Source organism: Mustela putorius, unplaced genomic scaffold (assembly GCF_011764305.1).
Source record: "Mustela putorius furo isolate JIRA1106 unplaced genomic scaffold, ASM1176430v1.1 tig00000174_pilon_pilon_pilon, whole genome shotgun sequence".
NCBI lineage: Eukaryota > Metazoa > Chordata > Mammalia > Carnivora > Mustelidae > Mustela > Mustela putorius.
The window spans coordinates 18,665,182-18,680,288 of NW_025421304.1; the positions used below are offsets into that span (position 1 = coordinate 18,665,182).

Sequence of the window (15,107 nt, forward strand, 5' to 3'; positions counted from 1 at the left end):
ATCCTCCCCCATCCCCTTGATCTGGATCTCTGTCACTTGCTTCACAGCCTCCCCACTCAGTGGAAGAAATTTAGAAAGCACCAGCATTCAAAAGAACAGATTTAAAGCTGCCTGTGGTTTTGCTGATCTAGAGTCTGTGTGTGTCCCACGGTTCTAGGATTCTGCAGTCTTGAAATGACGACACTGGGAGAATTAGTGGTTTTTTTTTTTCCCAGGGATCCAACAGACACCTTTGGAATACTGAAATTCTGTATATGGTAAATATATTAAACACACTCTGAATATCATAAATATGTTGAAATTCTGTCTAGTGCAATTCTGGTACATAGATTGATTGGCTGGGTAGTAAGGAACACAAGCTTTCAGAGGGAAAAGGAACATTCCTGGCTCTTAAAATATAGGCTATAAACAGATCTATGCTTGATAAACTATGTACTGCTTGTGTCAAGTGAATTAATGTAACTATTTAGCATCCCAAGCTCAAACTTTAATTTCACTCTTTCTGGCTTACTCAGTAGTTCAAAAAGAGGACAGATTAAATAGAACAAAAATACACAAGCAGTGAATGAGTTTCATTGTGAGCCAAGACATCACAGAAGAAAAACAAGATAATTAGATTTTATCTTAAACACAGGCCTGTTACTTTAATATTAAAATAGCGGTGGTATTTGAGTTTAGAGCCAATGGTCTCTGTACAAAAATAATGACTTTCTTGGCACTGATAAATCATTAATCATCCATCTTAACGGTTTCAACATCAAAAATAGTTTACTGGCCTTATCTGTAAATAACCTGCATTGCCTTCAATTAGACAAATTAACGCACTCACTGTATCGGCCCTACAGTCACTTCATCAAATTATAAATTGTGACTATGAATTATGTTTACTTTTACATTGGACAGTGTAGCGAACTGAACATTTAAAATATGATCAAGTTCAAGGCTGTCCTGTAACTGCCTCTGAACAGAGGCCAGACTAAAGGTTCACTGTTGGTTTCTCCGTAGAGCTGCAGACCTACCCTCTAGTGGTCCCTGGACTCCACTGTAAGTGCCATCCCAAACTCATCTGTGGCCCCACATTGCTCATATTCCTGTGCTCTGTATCTGTTAGTGACATCTCCATCCACCTGGTCAGCCAGGTTAAAAACTTGAATTACCTTTGACCCCTCTCTGCCCTTCTCTTCCTATATCCAATTAGTTGCGAGGTGTTGCCCCCTGAACTTCCAAACTGACTTCCCTGTATCAAATCACACCCTTCTTCACCCCACTGTCAGATTTATGTTGTCACTTGCTCAAAAATCTTACTGTTTTCTATTTCCTATGGAATAGCCTAAACGCCTTAGTGCTGAAGTCTTTCCACAGTTAGGCCCCGATTCCCCCACCACCTCTTGTTTCAGTTACACCAGGATTTAATTCATAAGGGTGACTGTGTAATGACAGAGTGGTCAGTGCCATTAAAACAACTTTTATTGCTCACCATTCCCAAGAGAAAGGGGCACATCGTGCCATTCAGAGCCACACAGGAAGTACCAGGGTCAGGAAGGAAGCAAAAGGAGTGAGAGGGAGAACATGACCCAGAGCCTCTATTGTGGTTTTTGCAGGAAGAAATGGATGAGACAGAGTAGGCAAATTTGAGCAAGCTTAGGATGGGATACTTTGAATAATGTCTGTGGACTCTGGGCTATAAAAGGTGTCTCTCATTGTCCAGTACTCAGCCCTGGAATGATTTTAGGACAGGGTAACTGTTGGCTTGGTGAGAGTTAAAGGAAGTGGTTGGGATATAGGCTCTCAACCATTTGGTTAATGGAAGGTGTGTCCACAGATAAATTGTTTGTTACTCTAGACATTAGCTCATCCAAAGAGGGAAAGCTCCTGGGGTGGAGGGGGTCAAAGGCCCCACGATGTCACGGCGCCTTAAAATGCAGCAAATTAAGAAACATGACTAATACATATCTCCTTTCCATGAGCCCCTTGCTCATAGCTCTCCTGACCCCAGAAAATGCCTTTATGTATGAAGTTCTACAGTACATTTCTCAACACTGCCACTGTCCACAGGGGCGACTGTGGCCAAGTCTGGTGGCATATAACTGTCAACCTTAAAAATAAAACTGCCAGTTATTTTACCAGCAAAAATAGGTTTATTCAGGAATAGCAGAGAATGCCCATCCAGGGCAAGCAAGCTATGGCAAAACCAAAGACAAGACCAGAGAACACATGAGACTTGGCTCATTTATGGAGGAGAGGGGCACTTGGGGAAGCTGTGATAAACAAGAAATCCACTGGAATAAAATGGGAGTTCAAATACAGTGGCTTTTCATTGGCTGAGTTGGGACTGTTTTTCATTGTCTGGGCCTCTGGAGGAAAGCCTTTCTTCCTCTTGCTAAGGTAGTAAAATGGTATCCATGTGCAAGGTTCCTCTCTCCCTGTTGGATTTGCAATAGGTAAAGAGTGGTAGGGCAGGAGAGCTCCCCCTACTGCATCTCCTGACTCCATTTTATTGAGGTTTCTCTTTAATTTTCACATAACCATGATCCGTTCCCTACCCCTTACCCCGCAACTAGACAAGGGATTGCACCTGACACAGATACTCATCCAGTCTATAGGGTGGCTGGCAACATAGGCCTCTTTCGATCTTTTTCAAAAAGACAAACTGGGCCAATCAGATTTCCTCTTCTAAGGATTCAAATTAAGAGCTGCAAAAGGAGATTTCTAGTGGGTAGTAAGGTGAACTGGGAGGCTCTGAAGTAAACTCAGGACCTTCGTGAGCCAGACATAGCCCAGTGCTTTCTCCCATCTCCTCCGACTCCATCCCCTACCCAAGCCAAAATATTACAAACAGTCCATGACTATCTGGGGCTAGTGCTGGAGGTTTTGTTTTATTCTTTTATTTTTATTTTTGTTTTTTTTAATGTTTCTTTGAAGTACGAAAATTAACAGATTCACTAACAAAACTGTTGTAAATAGGTCTGACTTGATCAGACCTAGGAGAGGCCACAATGATGCCCACTTATAAGCCCCCAAATATGTTGCTAAGTGTTTTTAACTTCATGTAAACATTTAAAGGACCACATAAAATCTAGTACAAATCATCCAGACACTTCAATGGGCATTTCCAGCTCCTTTTTAAAGTTCCCACACAGTGGAGCACCCGGGTACTTCCGTGCGTTCGGCCAGGCTTCTAGGATCAAGCCCCAAATCAGGCTCCCCACTCAGTGGAAAGTCTGCTTCTCCCTCTGCCTACTGTTCCTCCTGCTGTGCTCCCCCTCCTTCTGTCAAATAAATAAAATCTTTCCAAAAAAATAAATAAGTTCCCACACTGAGCTCACACTCTGCAGGGTACAACTCTTCCCCAGCGTAGGTAGGGTCTGTGCCCCGCCCCTGATCACGTGGGTCCAAGCCCGCAGGCTGTCGATTGTTTCTGCCTGGGCAGGCCCACCGGGATCGATTGCTCCAGTCTGGCCCGTCCGCAGAGCGGGAAAATTTTCAATCAGCCTGGCGGCCACAGCAAACTTCCACACTCTTCACGACCTTGACCAGCATCCGCTTTTTCAGGCTTTTACATCTCGGACTCCCGGCACCCCACGAGTGGAAGCGAAGACGTTCAAGCCGCCGCCGCCGCCGCCATGTCTGAGGCTTATTTCCGGGTGGAGTCGGGGGCGCTGGGGCCTGAGGAAAACTTTCTATCCTTGGACGACATCCTGATGTCCCACGAGAAGCTCCCGGTGCGCACAGAGACCCCCATGCCTCGCCTCGGCGCTTTCTTCCTGGAGCGGAGCGGAGGGCCCGAGACTGACCACGCGATCCCTCAGGTAAGCCTGCCCACGCGCGTTCCCGGGGAAAGACCACAGTTCCCGTTGGGCGGGGCCGCCGCGCTGAAACCGTGACCCCCGCCTTGGGATTTGTGGTTTTGGCTGGGGGAAGGCGGGTCTTCTGCACAAACCAGCTGTAACCGCCGGTCGCGGCGCGCTGAAGCGCTTTCTTAGCGGTGGCCTCCGGTGTGAAACCGAATTTATCCTAGGTGGTCTGATACCGTTTTTGAAGCTGTCCAAATTGAGCCGTGCCCCCCACTCGCCCCGTCTTGTATCTGAGGCTTAAAGGACCGGCTACTACTGACGACTTCAGAATGGGGGGTTCTGATCACGTTTGTCTTAAAACGACAGCTTTGGGTTCTGTGAGAGGATGTGATACATTGGGAACCGCAAATTGCTAGATTGATTCCTGCGCAGCGACGACGGTATCCGCAACCGTCTACCGAGGGCTTTAGTGCCGGCGTGGATGGTGTGGGGGAGGGAATCTTCCCCTCTGTGACTCCTTTAATCCTTCCCTGACCCTATAGTTGGATCTGGTTACACGCCAGGAATCTGAAGCCCGAAAAGGTTGTGTAACTTGCTCAGGGTCCCACTGCCCGTGGTGAGCTTGGGATTGGAGCCCGGAGCTTGTGGGACTTCACAAGCTAGTTCGCCCCAGGAACGGGCTCGAGATGGTTATTTTGTTATTTCCTCTTTAACCTACATTTTGCTTGGAAGGGTGTGTGAGTTTGGCGTGTTTGTTTCCATTTTTATCAAAGTAATCCATATACAAAGGTCAAATGGGGACGACAAAATTTCTAACAAAAATTAGGGGACCCCTGCTTTGCTTCCCCCCCCCCTCCCAGTTTTCCTTGCCAGGTCCACCCGGTCTGTCGACTTTTTAAAGCGTTTCTTCAGGATTTGCCTCAGTGTTTTTAAATAATAATCGTGAGCTTGCTTTTTTGATTTGTAGAAAATTAAGACGTTATTTCTTAGCGTTGCGTTATAGTCAGAAGGATTGTGTTCTCCTACACCCTTGTAAACAGAGATGTGCTGCCCATATGTTATTCATATTGCCTTTGTTTTCCCAAATGGCCTTTTTTGTGTTCCAGGATTCCATCCAGGTCACCCCCGTTCCGTTTAGTATCCCGCATCCTTGGGCTGCTCTTGGCTGTGATAGTTGATCAGATTTTCCTTGTTTTTAATGACCATGACAGTATTGTGGCCAGCCGGTCAGGTAATTTGTGGAATGTTCCTCAGCTGGGATTTGTCTGATGATTCCCTCATGGTTAGACTGATTTGAGGAGGAAGATCACAGAGGTGAAGTGCTATTTTCATGGCGGCATATCAAGGGCATATAGTGGGGGTGTGGTTTATCACTGATAGGAACCTCCATCACCTGGCTAAGATAGTGTTTGTCAGGATTCTTCACCATAAAGTTACTTTTTCCAGGGCTCCTGGGTGACTCAGCTGCTTAAGCATCCAACTCTTGATTTCAGCTCAGATCCTGAGCTCAGAGTCATGGGATTGAGCCCCGAGTTAGGCTCTGTCCTGGGAGTGGAGCCTGCTTGGGATTCTCTCCCTCTCCCTCTGCCCCTCCCCACCTCTCTCTCTCTGTCTCACTCTTTCTCTCTGTCACACACACTCTTTCTCCCTCTCTCTCTCTCTCCCCCACCCCCCGCACCAAAAAAAGTTAACTTTTTTCCATCTTTCCATACTGTTCTCTTTGGGAGGGAGTCATTATACACAGCCTCACGTAAGGAGTGGGGCGTTGTGCTCTACCTCTTTGAGGGCGGTGTCTACATAAATTATTTGGAATTCTTCTGTTTGGGAGATTTGTGTAGGAAGGCTTTTAAAGACATATTTAATTTCATTCATAGATACAGGACTATTTAGACTTTCTGTTTCTTCCTGTGTTTTTTTGGTACATTGTTTTCTCCCCTAGGAATTTGGACAAGTTCATACAGATTTCCAAATGTAGTGGTATAATCTTCAAAATACCCTTTTACTATCTTTCCGACATCTGTAGGGTTATATTGGTGTCTTGGTTTTTATTATTTGGGGTTTTTTTTTTGTTAAGATTTTATTTATTTAGGGGCACCTGGGTGGCTCAGTGGGTTAATAAGCCCCTGCCTTCAACTCAGGTCATGATCTCAGGGTCCTGGGATCAAGTCTCACATGGGACTCAGTGCTCAGCAGGGAGCCTGCTTCCTTCTCTCTCTGCCTTCCTCTCTGCTTACTTGTGATCTCTATCCATCAAATAAATAAATAAAATCTTTTATTTGACAGAGAGAGATAGCGATATGAGAGGGAACACAAGCAGGGGGTGTGGGAGAGGGAGAAGCAGGCTTCCTGCTGAGCAGGGAGCTGATGCAGGGCTCAATCCCAGTATCTCAGGACCCTGGGATCATGACCTGAGCTGAAGGCAGATGCCTAATGACTGAGCCACACAGGTGCCCCAGTTTTTATTTTTGATATGGAGAAATTATGCTCCTTTTGTTAGTCTTCCTAGGAGTTTATCAATTGCATTAGTCTTTTATTTTCTTCAAAATTTTATTTAAATTCTTGTTAGTTAACATACAGTGCAATATTAGTTTCAGGAGTAGAATTAAGAGATTAAGAGTAGAATTAAGTGATTATACAATACCCAGTGTCATCAGAATGCCTCCTTAATGCCTATCACCCCTCTAGCCCACCTCCCTCCGTCCATCAACCCTGTTTTCTCTACTGTTGAATCTCCTATGGTTTGTTACCTTCTCTCTCTCTTTCTCTCCCTCATTCTCCCCCCCTCATGTGTTCATCTGTTTTATTAGTCTTTTAAAAGAACTAACTTATAACTCTCTCAGTTTTCTTCTTTGTACCCTTGTTTTTAGGTTATTAAGTTCTTAATTAGTTCTTTACTGCTACTTTCTTTGGATTTAATTTTCTTTTTCTTTTTTTTTTTAAAGATTTTATTTATTTATTTGACAGAGATTACAAGTAGGCAGAGAGGCGGTCAGAGAGAGGAGGAAGCAGGCTCCCTGCTGAGCAGAGAGCCGGATGTGGGGCTCGATGTGGGGCTCGATCCCAGGACTCTGGGATCATGACCTGAGCTGAAGGCAGAGGCTTTAACCCACTGAGCCACCCAGGCGCCCCTGGATTTAATTTTCTATTGTTTCCTACCCGCCACAATCCTGCCCATGCATTTTGAGATGGGTCCCCAGGTGATTGATTTTTCAGCTTTCCTTTATGCATTTTTTAGCTCTGCATTTCCTCTGAGCTGAGCTTTAATTGCATTCCACAAATTTTGATTTGTTGTATTTTATTTTCATATCAGTGAGTTCAAAATAATTTCTAATTTCCATTGTGATTTCTTCATTGACTCATAGTTATTTAGAAGACCAGTGCTTAATTCCAAACATGTTGGGATTTTGCTTTTCATCTTTTCTGTTTTTGATTTCTAGTTTAATTCATTACACTGTGGCTAGAGAATGTAGTCTGAAAGATTTCAGTCTTTTGAAAGAAAGCTTGCTTTATACTGCAGCATAAAATCCACTTAAACATTCTATATGCACTTGAATAGATATATATTTGAAGTCATGATGTGTGATAAATAATGTAAGTCAGGTCAAGTTTGCTATTTTGTTGAGAACTTCTCAATCCTTATTGGGGTTTTTGGCTATTACTTATCTAAAGAGATATGCCAAAGTCTTATGAATTTGTCTATTTCTCCTTTAACTTCTGTCAGTTTAGCAGATGCCTATTTTTCTTGTGGATATGATGACCCTTTTATCATTGTATCTCTAGTCTCCTTTCTTTTTATTACTATCTACATGATTTTTTTTTTTTTCAAATTTTCTGTGTCTTTTTACTTAAGATAGATCTCTTTTGGGGCACCCAGGTGGCTCAGTGGGTTAAAGCCTCTGCGTTCCGCTCAGGTCATGATCTCGGGGTCCTGGGATCAAGCCCTGCATCAGGCTCTCTGCTCCACAGGGAGCCTGCTTCCCCCGCTCTCTCTCTCTGCCTGCCTCTCTGCCTACTTGTGATCTCTCTCTCTGTCAAATAAATAAATAAAATATATAAAAAAAAATAGGTACATCTCTTTTAAGCAGCATATATTGGGGTTTTGTTTTTATTTGGTTAGACAATTTTCCAACTGGTGTATTTAACTTGTTTACATTTAATTTAATTACTGATATATTTGTGTTTATTTTTGCCTTCCTACTATTAACTGTCTGTCCTGTATTTCCATATTTATTTCTGGGATCATTTGCATTCTTCAAGATTTACTTCTGTTGATAAATTCTTCATTTCTGTCTGTACAAGGGGGTCCCCAAGACCAATCCGCGGTTTGATGATTCAGTAAAAGAACACAAAGGACTCAGTATATAGTCATTCTTATGTTTACATTTTAATACAATAAAAGGATATAGAGTAAAACCAGCAAAAGGGAAAGGGTGTGGAGAATGAAGTTTGCAGAAAGCCGGTTACAAGCTTTCAAGTCCCAGCGGAGTCATAGAGGATGCACTGCGGAGTCATAGAGGATGCACTGAATTTCTCCAGTAATGCATTGTGACATGTGTGAAACATTTGTGTACCAGGAAAGCTCATTAGAGACTCAGTACCCAAGGTATAGAGGGCTAGTTACACAGGCACTCTACCTAACATATACAAAGATTCCAGGCTCCCAGAAGGAAAGCAGGTATTCAGTATAAACCACATTGTGCAAACTACGCACAGTGAAGCACATGTATCCATTCTGAGAATAGTGGGAACCCTCCTGAAACCCAGATTCAAGGGCACCCACCAAGGACCAACCTTGCAAGCAGGCCTTTCTAAGGAGGGCAGTCTGAGGCTTGCTTTGTTAACTTTCTGCACACTTCCTGTGTGAAAATACCTTTGTTTTCCTATTATTTTTTAAAGGATATTTTCACCGGGTATAGAATTTTAGACTTGCCGTCATTCCAGGGGTACCTGCTTGACTATTTCAGTTAAATTTCAGCCTTCGGTTCAGTTGATGATCATGGAGCCCTACATCAGGCTCCCTGCTAAGTGGGGAGCCTGCTTTTCCCTCTGGCCCTACCCCTTCTTGTACTGTCTCTCTCAAATAAATAAAATCTTAAAAAAAAAAAAATAAAAATAAAAGACGTCATTCCATTTTCATTGTTTTGTGTCTTCCTTCATTTCCGTTGAGAGTTGGCTTTGACTCTTCTAGCTCCTTTTGTAAAAGATGTATTCTTACCCCCACCAGCAGTGCCTTCTAAGATTTTCTCTAGGTCTTCGTTTTACAGCAATTTGAGTAAGATGTGCCAAGTTGTGGTTTTTATTAATATTCTACTTCGGGGGCACCTGGGTGGCTCGGTGGGTTAAGCCTCTGCCTTCAGCTCAGGTCATGATCTCAGGGTCCTGGGATCGAGCCCCACATTGGGCTCTCTGCTCAGCAGGGAGCCTGCTTCTCCCTCTCTCTCTCTGCCTGCCTCTCTGCCTACTTGTGATACCTGTCTGTCAAATAAATAAATAAAATCTTTAAAAAAAAATTTATCCTGCTTCGTAATGTTCCTAGAATCTGTGATTTGATATCTCTCTTAAATTTTGGAAATTCCATGACTATTTTCTTCTCAGATACTTCCTTTGCTTCAATCTATTTCCTCTTCTCTTTCTGGGCTTCAAATTACGTGCAGGTTAGACTTACTTCCTTTCTACCATGTTCTACATCTCTCATGCTGTTTCCTGTATTTTCTTTCTATGCTTCAGTTGGATATTTTCTATTCACCCTTTTTTAAATTCATGACCCTCTATCTGTGTCAAATCTGGAAGGCCAGTCAAATGTAACTTAATCTATTGAGTTGGTTTTAAATGGAGAGGGGGAAAGGAAGAATCCCAATAGGGGGCTCAGTCTCGGGACCCTGAGATCATGACCTGAGCTGAAATCAAGAATCGGATGCTTACCCGACTGAGTCATCCAGGCGCTCCCCCCTGTTGAGTTCTTAAAGTTCAATTCTTGCATTTTTCAGATCTGGAATTTCTATTTGATTTTTTAAAATTTGTTTTGAAGCCATTGCCTAATTACTCTTGATATTTGGTACAGAAATTGGACTTCATTCTCTCTCTATCCTTTTCTTCTCAAATCTTGATCCCTTACATTCTGGCTTCTTTGGAAGCCTTGAACTCTGCCTTTGTCTCCCCGGCCCTGGGAGGTTGGCAAAAAGCTCTGCTCATACACACTGCAAAGCCTCTCCCACCTTTCTCCTCCATGAGAGTTCTCCTCCATGAGAGTTCTATGCTATTGTACCTCCTTCGACTTAGTTAGGTTTGACTTTTATATTTTGGATATTTATCTCAATTTCTGGTCTGTTGTGGCCCCTTCACCATATTTTCCAATTCTATTAAGGCTTTAAAAATATAAATTTATCTTTTCTGTCATCTCTGAAACTATGAAGTGGGATACAGAGGGCCTGTGGTCTGAGGTCAGGCTGATACTGTTTTTCCATCTAGCCCTTGGCACACAGGGTGTGCTTCTTAGCACATAGCAGCCCCCCCTCCCCCAGTCAGTGTATATGAGAAACAGATATGGAATATTCAGAGAAAGCAGAAATGTTTATTATATTTCTGAAGTGTATGCAATTGGGAGTTTTTATTTCTGAGTTAGAAAACTTTCCCTTAATACCATGGTTTTGTTCTGTACTTTGCTTTCGTTGAATAAATCCATTTTTTGCCATTCCATCATGAAATTGAACTTGAGCCCCTGCGGTTCAGTTTTTCAGGTCACAACCAGACTTCTGCACGTGGTAGCCCTGCCACCAAAGAGAACAGCCAACACTGATATTTGCCAGTGGTGTGTGTATTTCTTTTCTAGCACACATGCTTACTATGTGGTTTGTTGTTAAAATCTGTGTTCTTGTCTGATACAGGGCTCAAAGCTTGAACTCCCCTTGTGGCTGGCAAAGGGACTTTTTGACAACAAGCGGCGGATTATTTCCGTGGAACTTCCCAAGATCTACCAACAAGGTTGGAGGACAGTGTTCAGTGCCGACGCCAATGTGGTGGACCTCCACAAGCTGGGGCCACATTTCTATGGGTTTGGCTCCCAGCTCCTGCATTTCGACAGTCCCGAGAATGCAGATATTTCCCAGTCTCTCCTGCAGGCAAGTGATTGATGTGAAAACCTAAGGCACTGCACGGGCCCTCAGAGCTGGTGTGGTCACCAGCAGACTTCACTGATCCTCGGGGAAGTGTACTATTTACACGGTTCATTTGTTATTCCACGTCAGCCAACAGTTAGACTATGTTTGCCAATTATATACCTACTTCAAAATGATTGGTCTGCAGCTTTTCATATTTGCTTGTTAAGACTTGGGACCAACAGAAAGTCCTGGAAAAAAGAAAGGGATGATGGTTGACCAACAAGGGACAGGCTCCCAAATGTACCAGCCCAGCCCTGGGACTGGCCAGAGGGCGCCTGTCAGGAATGTACCTGTTACTTGTTCCCTTCCCTTGCTCTGGGGCTGAGATGTGGCTCTGCATCTGCACTGTGTCCTCACGGTGATCTGGTCAAGCTGCTCGTTCTCTCTAGGCTTCTCAATTTTTCGCCTGTTAAGTGGAGATACAATAATGCCAAAATTACCACATCACAGTGACATTATATTGTGCTATTTAATAAATGGTACCTATTATTGTTGTGTTCCATGGACAAGACAGTGTTATGCACATAGTACCATCCTTTAGGTATGATCTTATTTTAACTTTTTATTCTGCTAATATTAGAAGAAACCTCCTTTGCTACCTCTTGTTTTACTCCTTCATTTCTAGCTTATAAGTACCAGTGGCTAAAGACACATTTCTGCCCGGTGTTGGGCTAATGTGTCCTTGTGCAATTTTTAATGTGGATAGAAAGAAACATTTCATTGCTCTCCATTCAGATAAAGAAGCCAATACACAGACTGTAGACCATTGGAGCTTAGGAAACTCTTGTGAGCAGGAAGCTAAAAGTGAGGAAAACTCATTTGTCTTACAGTGTCTCCAGGACATGTTCTTGAACTGGAACACTGCCTTTGGCTAGTGATTTCTTTGTTTTCTTTTCCCATCATTGCTTTGAAGTCCTGTAAAGTTGCTGACTTATAAGGTGACATCGCCACAAGGCCGTGGAAGAAACTGAAGCCAGGGCTCGTGGCTTGGTCTCGGAGCCCTAGGGTGGAGTGACACTCCTAGATCACACGTGTCTCTGTCCTGCTCTCAGACTGAAAAAAGTAGAAAATGCGTTCAGTTAGATCAGGAATCTTCTTTGGTTGAAACCTGTCTGCACGTGTCACTGTGCATTATTATGGCCTTTGTCCCTGAAAACAATAACAGGTAATGCTTTTTGAGGAGCTTCTTCTTGCCAGTCATTTGTGAGATGCTTTACAGGTGTTCCTTCACTGGTTTTCGTAATAACCCATTGGATTTTCCTAATAGTCTGTTTCGCAGACGGGGAAATTGAGATGTGGCAACGTGATACAACTTGAGTAGTAGTGGCCTCAGACCTCCTTCCGACTGAGTCCAAACTTTCCCTTCTTGACATTTAATATTCAGGGATGGGCCACCTGGCAGCCTCCGTCAATGGACCGTGTGACTCTTGATCTCAGGGTTGTGAGATCAAGCCCTTCTTGAAAAGGGTGAAGAGATTACTTAGAAATAAAATCTTTAAAACAAAAATGTATAGGGGTAAAAATGGATCTGATTTCTCTCATTCGCTTCTCCTTCAGACATTCATCGGACGTTTTCGCCGCATCATGGACTCCTCCCAGAACGCTTACAATGAAGACACTTCAGCACTGGTAGCCAGGCTGGACGAGATGGAGAGGGGCTTATTTCAAACAGGACAGAAAGGACTGAATGACTTCCAGTGTTGGGAGAAGGGGCAGGCTTCTCAGATCACAGCCTCCAGCCTCGTTCAGAACTATAAGAAGAGAAAACTGACTGACATGGACAACTGAAGGCCAGAAGAACACAGAAATGCTCCTGGTGGAGGGAACCACCGTGTGTGTCCTTGATAGGAGCCTTGCTGACCTTCTATAGGATGAGAACCGTGTCCTATGTCATGGCTTATTTCCTGCAGCAGTCCGTGTGGGAAAGGATGTGCTGTAGGAGGTCCTTGACCTATGAGGCATATGAGACTATCCCAACCTGCTGACCCACAGCCCAGGCCTACTTAACCCATGAACCCCCAGCTGGAGAGAAACCAAAGTCCCTTATAAAGAAGGATGGTTAATACATGCATCGCGGTATAGTTGGAACTGGGAACCCTTGTGCCTGGGAATGTAATAGTCTCCAATGTCCAGTTTCACTAGCTCCAAAGGATAGGTACAAATGGGCCGTCTTTGCCTGCTCACAAATGTTCACGTGAGCGTAACTGCTCCATCTTCCTCATGGGTGCTCAGAGGACAGCAGGCAGCCCTAGGATGTCGGCCTTACTTGTGTCTCCTGCCTATGGGGAGTTACCCCAAGCCAAGAATAAAGAAGAAAAAGGAACAGGCAGATGAATGGTGGGGCTTTTACTGAAGGGTCTTTTACACATTGCCTTCCTCCTCTGTAGCCAGGGCTTTGGGGTCTAGGTGCACAAACCTCTGCAGGCAGCCTGGAGGGGAAATGGTTAACCTGAGCCTGGCTTTTGTCTTGAGATCTTCAGAGCCCCCAGCACAGCAGTTCTTTCCCTCCCTAGAGCAGCTGTCAGGGAGTCATTTGGAATCGCAAAGTAATTATTAAAGGGTGTGTACCAGCTTTTCTTACATTGAAAACCAGACTTTAGGGTGACTGGTTAGGAAGGGCCCCATTTGAGAAGCTTCACGGGGCAAATGTAAGTAGGCGGGAGATCTTAACGATGTTTTCCCCCTTCAGTAAATTCGGCAGCATCATTACTTAGAGGATTCCTGACCGTTTACCGAGGATCTGTTTCAGCAAGCACAGAGCTCTTCCCCGGAGATCAAGGCGGAAACCTTGGCCTGAGTAAGAAGCTTTGTTCCTTGCAGGCCACCCCATTTGAAGGATAGTTGTCTCTGCGCCGACTTCCCATGAGTGACAACTGTCTTTGTCATTAGAAAATATAGAGGGATTTGGGGATCCAAATTGTGCAGATGTCTCCCTGCAAACTTAGAATGCCAGAACGGCTTTTTAAATGCATGTTTCAAGATGGAAACAGTGTTTTTATAATTTGATTTTGGTGCTAAATAAATGATCCATTTTGCACATGAATACATTCTGTACAAGTACTATTTCTGTAACTCGAGTACTACAGATGATCAGACAAAGGGATCAGAGAATTTTGTCTTTGATCGTATTTGACAATAATGCCCAACTAAATCCTTGCTTCCGTGGCTGCTCTTTTGTTTGCACCAGACTCATGAATTTGAGGGACGTTCTCTGTAGCAATGATTTGTGTCCCAGAAAGGTGGGCCTTTCTTTGCTAGCACGGTGTTTGCATAGAGCCAGGACCCAGAGACAAGGCACAGTCAGAGGGAGAAAGTATATTGTGTCATTTTTGGATTCACTGTTTTCACAGATAGCTTTGTATTTAAAGTCTGTCCATTTTTTTCTCTTATTGGGAAAAAAAAATTATGCTGGAGTCACATGCTGGGAGTAAGTGGGTATGCATGTGCAGAATTTATTCCCTGTTTTACATTTTGAACGGATTATTATAAGTAGCTTTTGAAACCTATTTCCAGTTACAAGGTTGCCTTCAAGCCTTTCAATTACTACCCCTCTCCCCTGCAGTCCTCCCCAAATCAGGCTTATAGATCACTATTTGTTCCCTTCAAAGAGGTGAGTTTTTCAAAATGAGTCCAAAAATGACTCAAACAGCAAATTGCTCTTAAAATCAATAGCAAGAAAATGTGTGTCCCTTCCCCTTAAGGCTCTGTTCCCAGGTAACTGAGGCCTTAATTATATGCAAACACCTCACCACATTCAGGTTTTTCCCTGGGACCATCTGGGCTGCCAGGGGAGTGGGGCAAATCTAGACTCCTGGGTTCGTCCCTCCTGCTCTCCTTGACCTCTGAACTTTGGATGGCCCCAGTCTCAGTCCTTGGGTCTCTCCTAGCCTAGCCATTCTCTCTCGTGAGGGCATCTTATCCTATCTCAAGCTTTTTAAATACCATCTACGTGCTACCCAAAATTTGATCTGCAGCTCAGACCCTCCAACTCCAGACTTGGATCCCACCACCTACTTGACATTCTACTTCAACGTCTGACCTCACTTGGCTGAAATGGAACTAATCTGCCTCAGTCTGCTCTTCCTATAATTTCTGCCTTCTCTGTTTCAAACAACACCATCCTTCCCTTTTGCACAGGACAAAAACCTGGGTGCCT

General features: G+C 43.9%; 1 protein-coding gene across 1 annotated transcript; it reads left to right on the top strand.

The window, feature by feature from the left end:
- Positions 1 to 3,423: 3,423 nt before the first annotated feature.
- GINS3 (GINS complex subunit 3) lies at positions 3,424 to 13,994 on the top strand. The gene is made up of 3 exons (XM_004744280.3): positions 3,424 to 3,809; positions 10,679 to 10,912; positions 12,509 to 13,994. Exons 1-3 carry the CDS (start codon positions 3,624 to 3,626, stop codon positions 12,737 to 12,739), a joined length of 651 nt encoding a protein of 216 aa, XP_004744337.1. The 5' UTR covers positions 3,424 to 3,623; the 3' UTR covers positions 12,740 to 13,994.
- Positions 13,995 to 15,107: the final 1,113 nt, after the last annotated feature.

Bases quoted from the DNA above. Each gene is read 5' to 3' on its own strand.
- GINS3 (XM_004744280.3), top strand. From the start codon at position 3,624: ATGTCTGAGGCTTATTTCCGGGTGGAGTCGGGGGCGCTGGGGCCTGAG. The intron at 3,810-10,678 runs GTAAGCCTGCCC...TGTCTGATACAG, and splicing joins CTGACCACGCGATCCCTCAG to GGCTCAAAGCTTGAACTCCC. The intron at 10,913-12,508 runs GCAAGTGATTGA...CTTCTCCTTCAG, and splicing joins TTTCCCAGTCTCTCCTGCAG to ACATTCATCGGACGTTTTCG.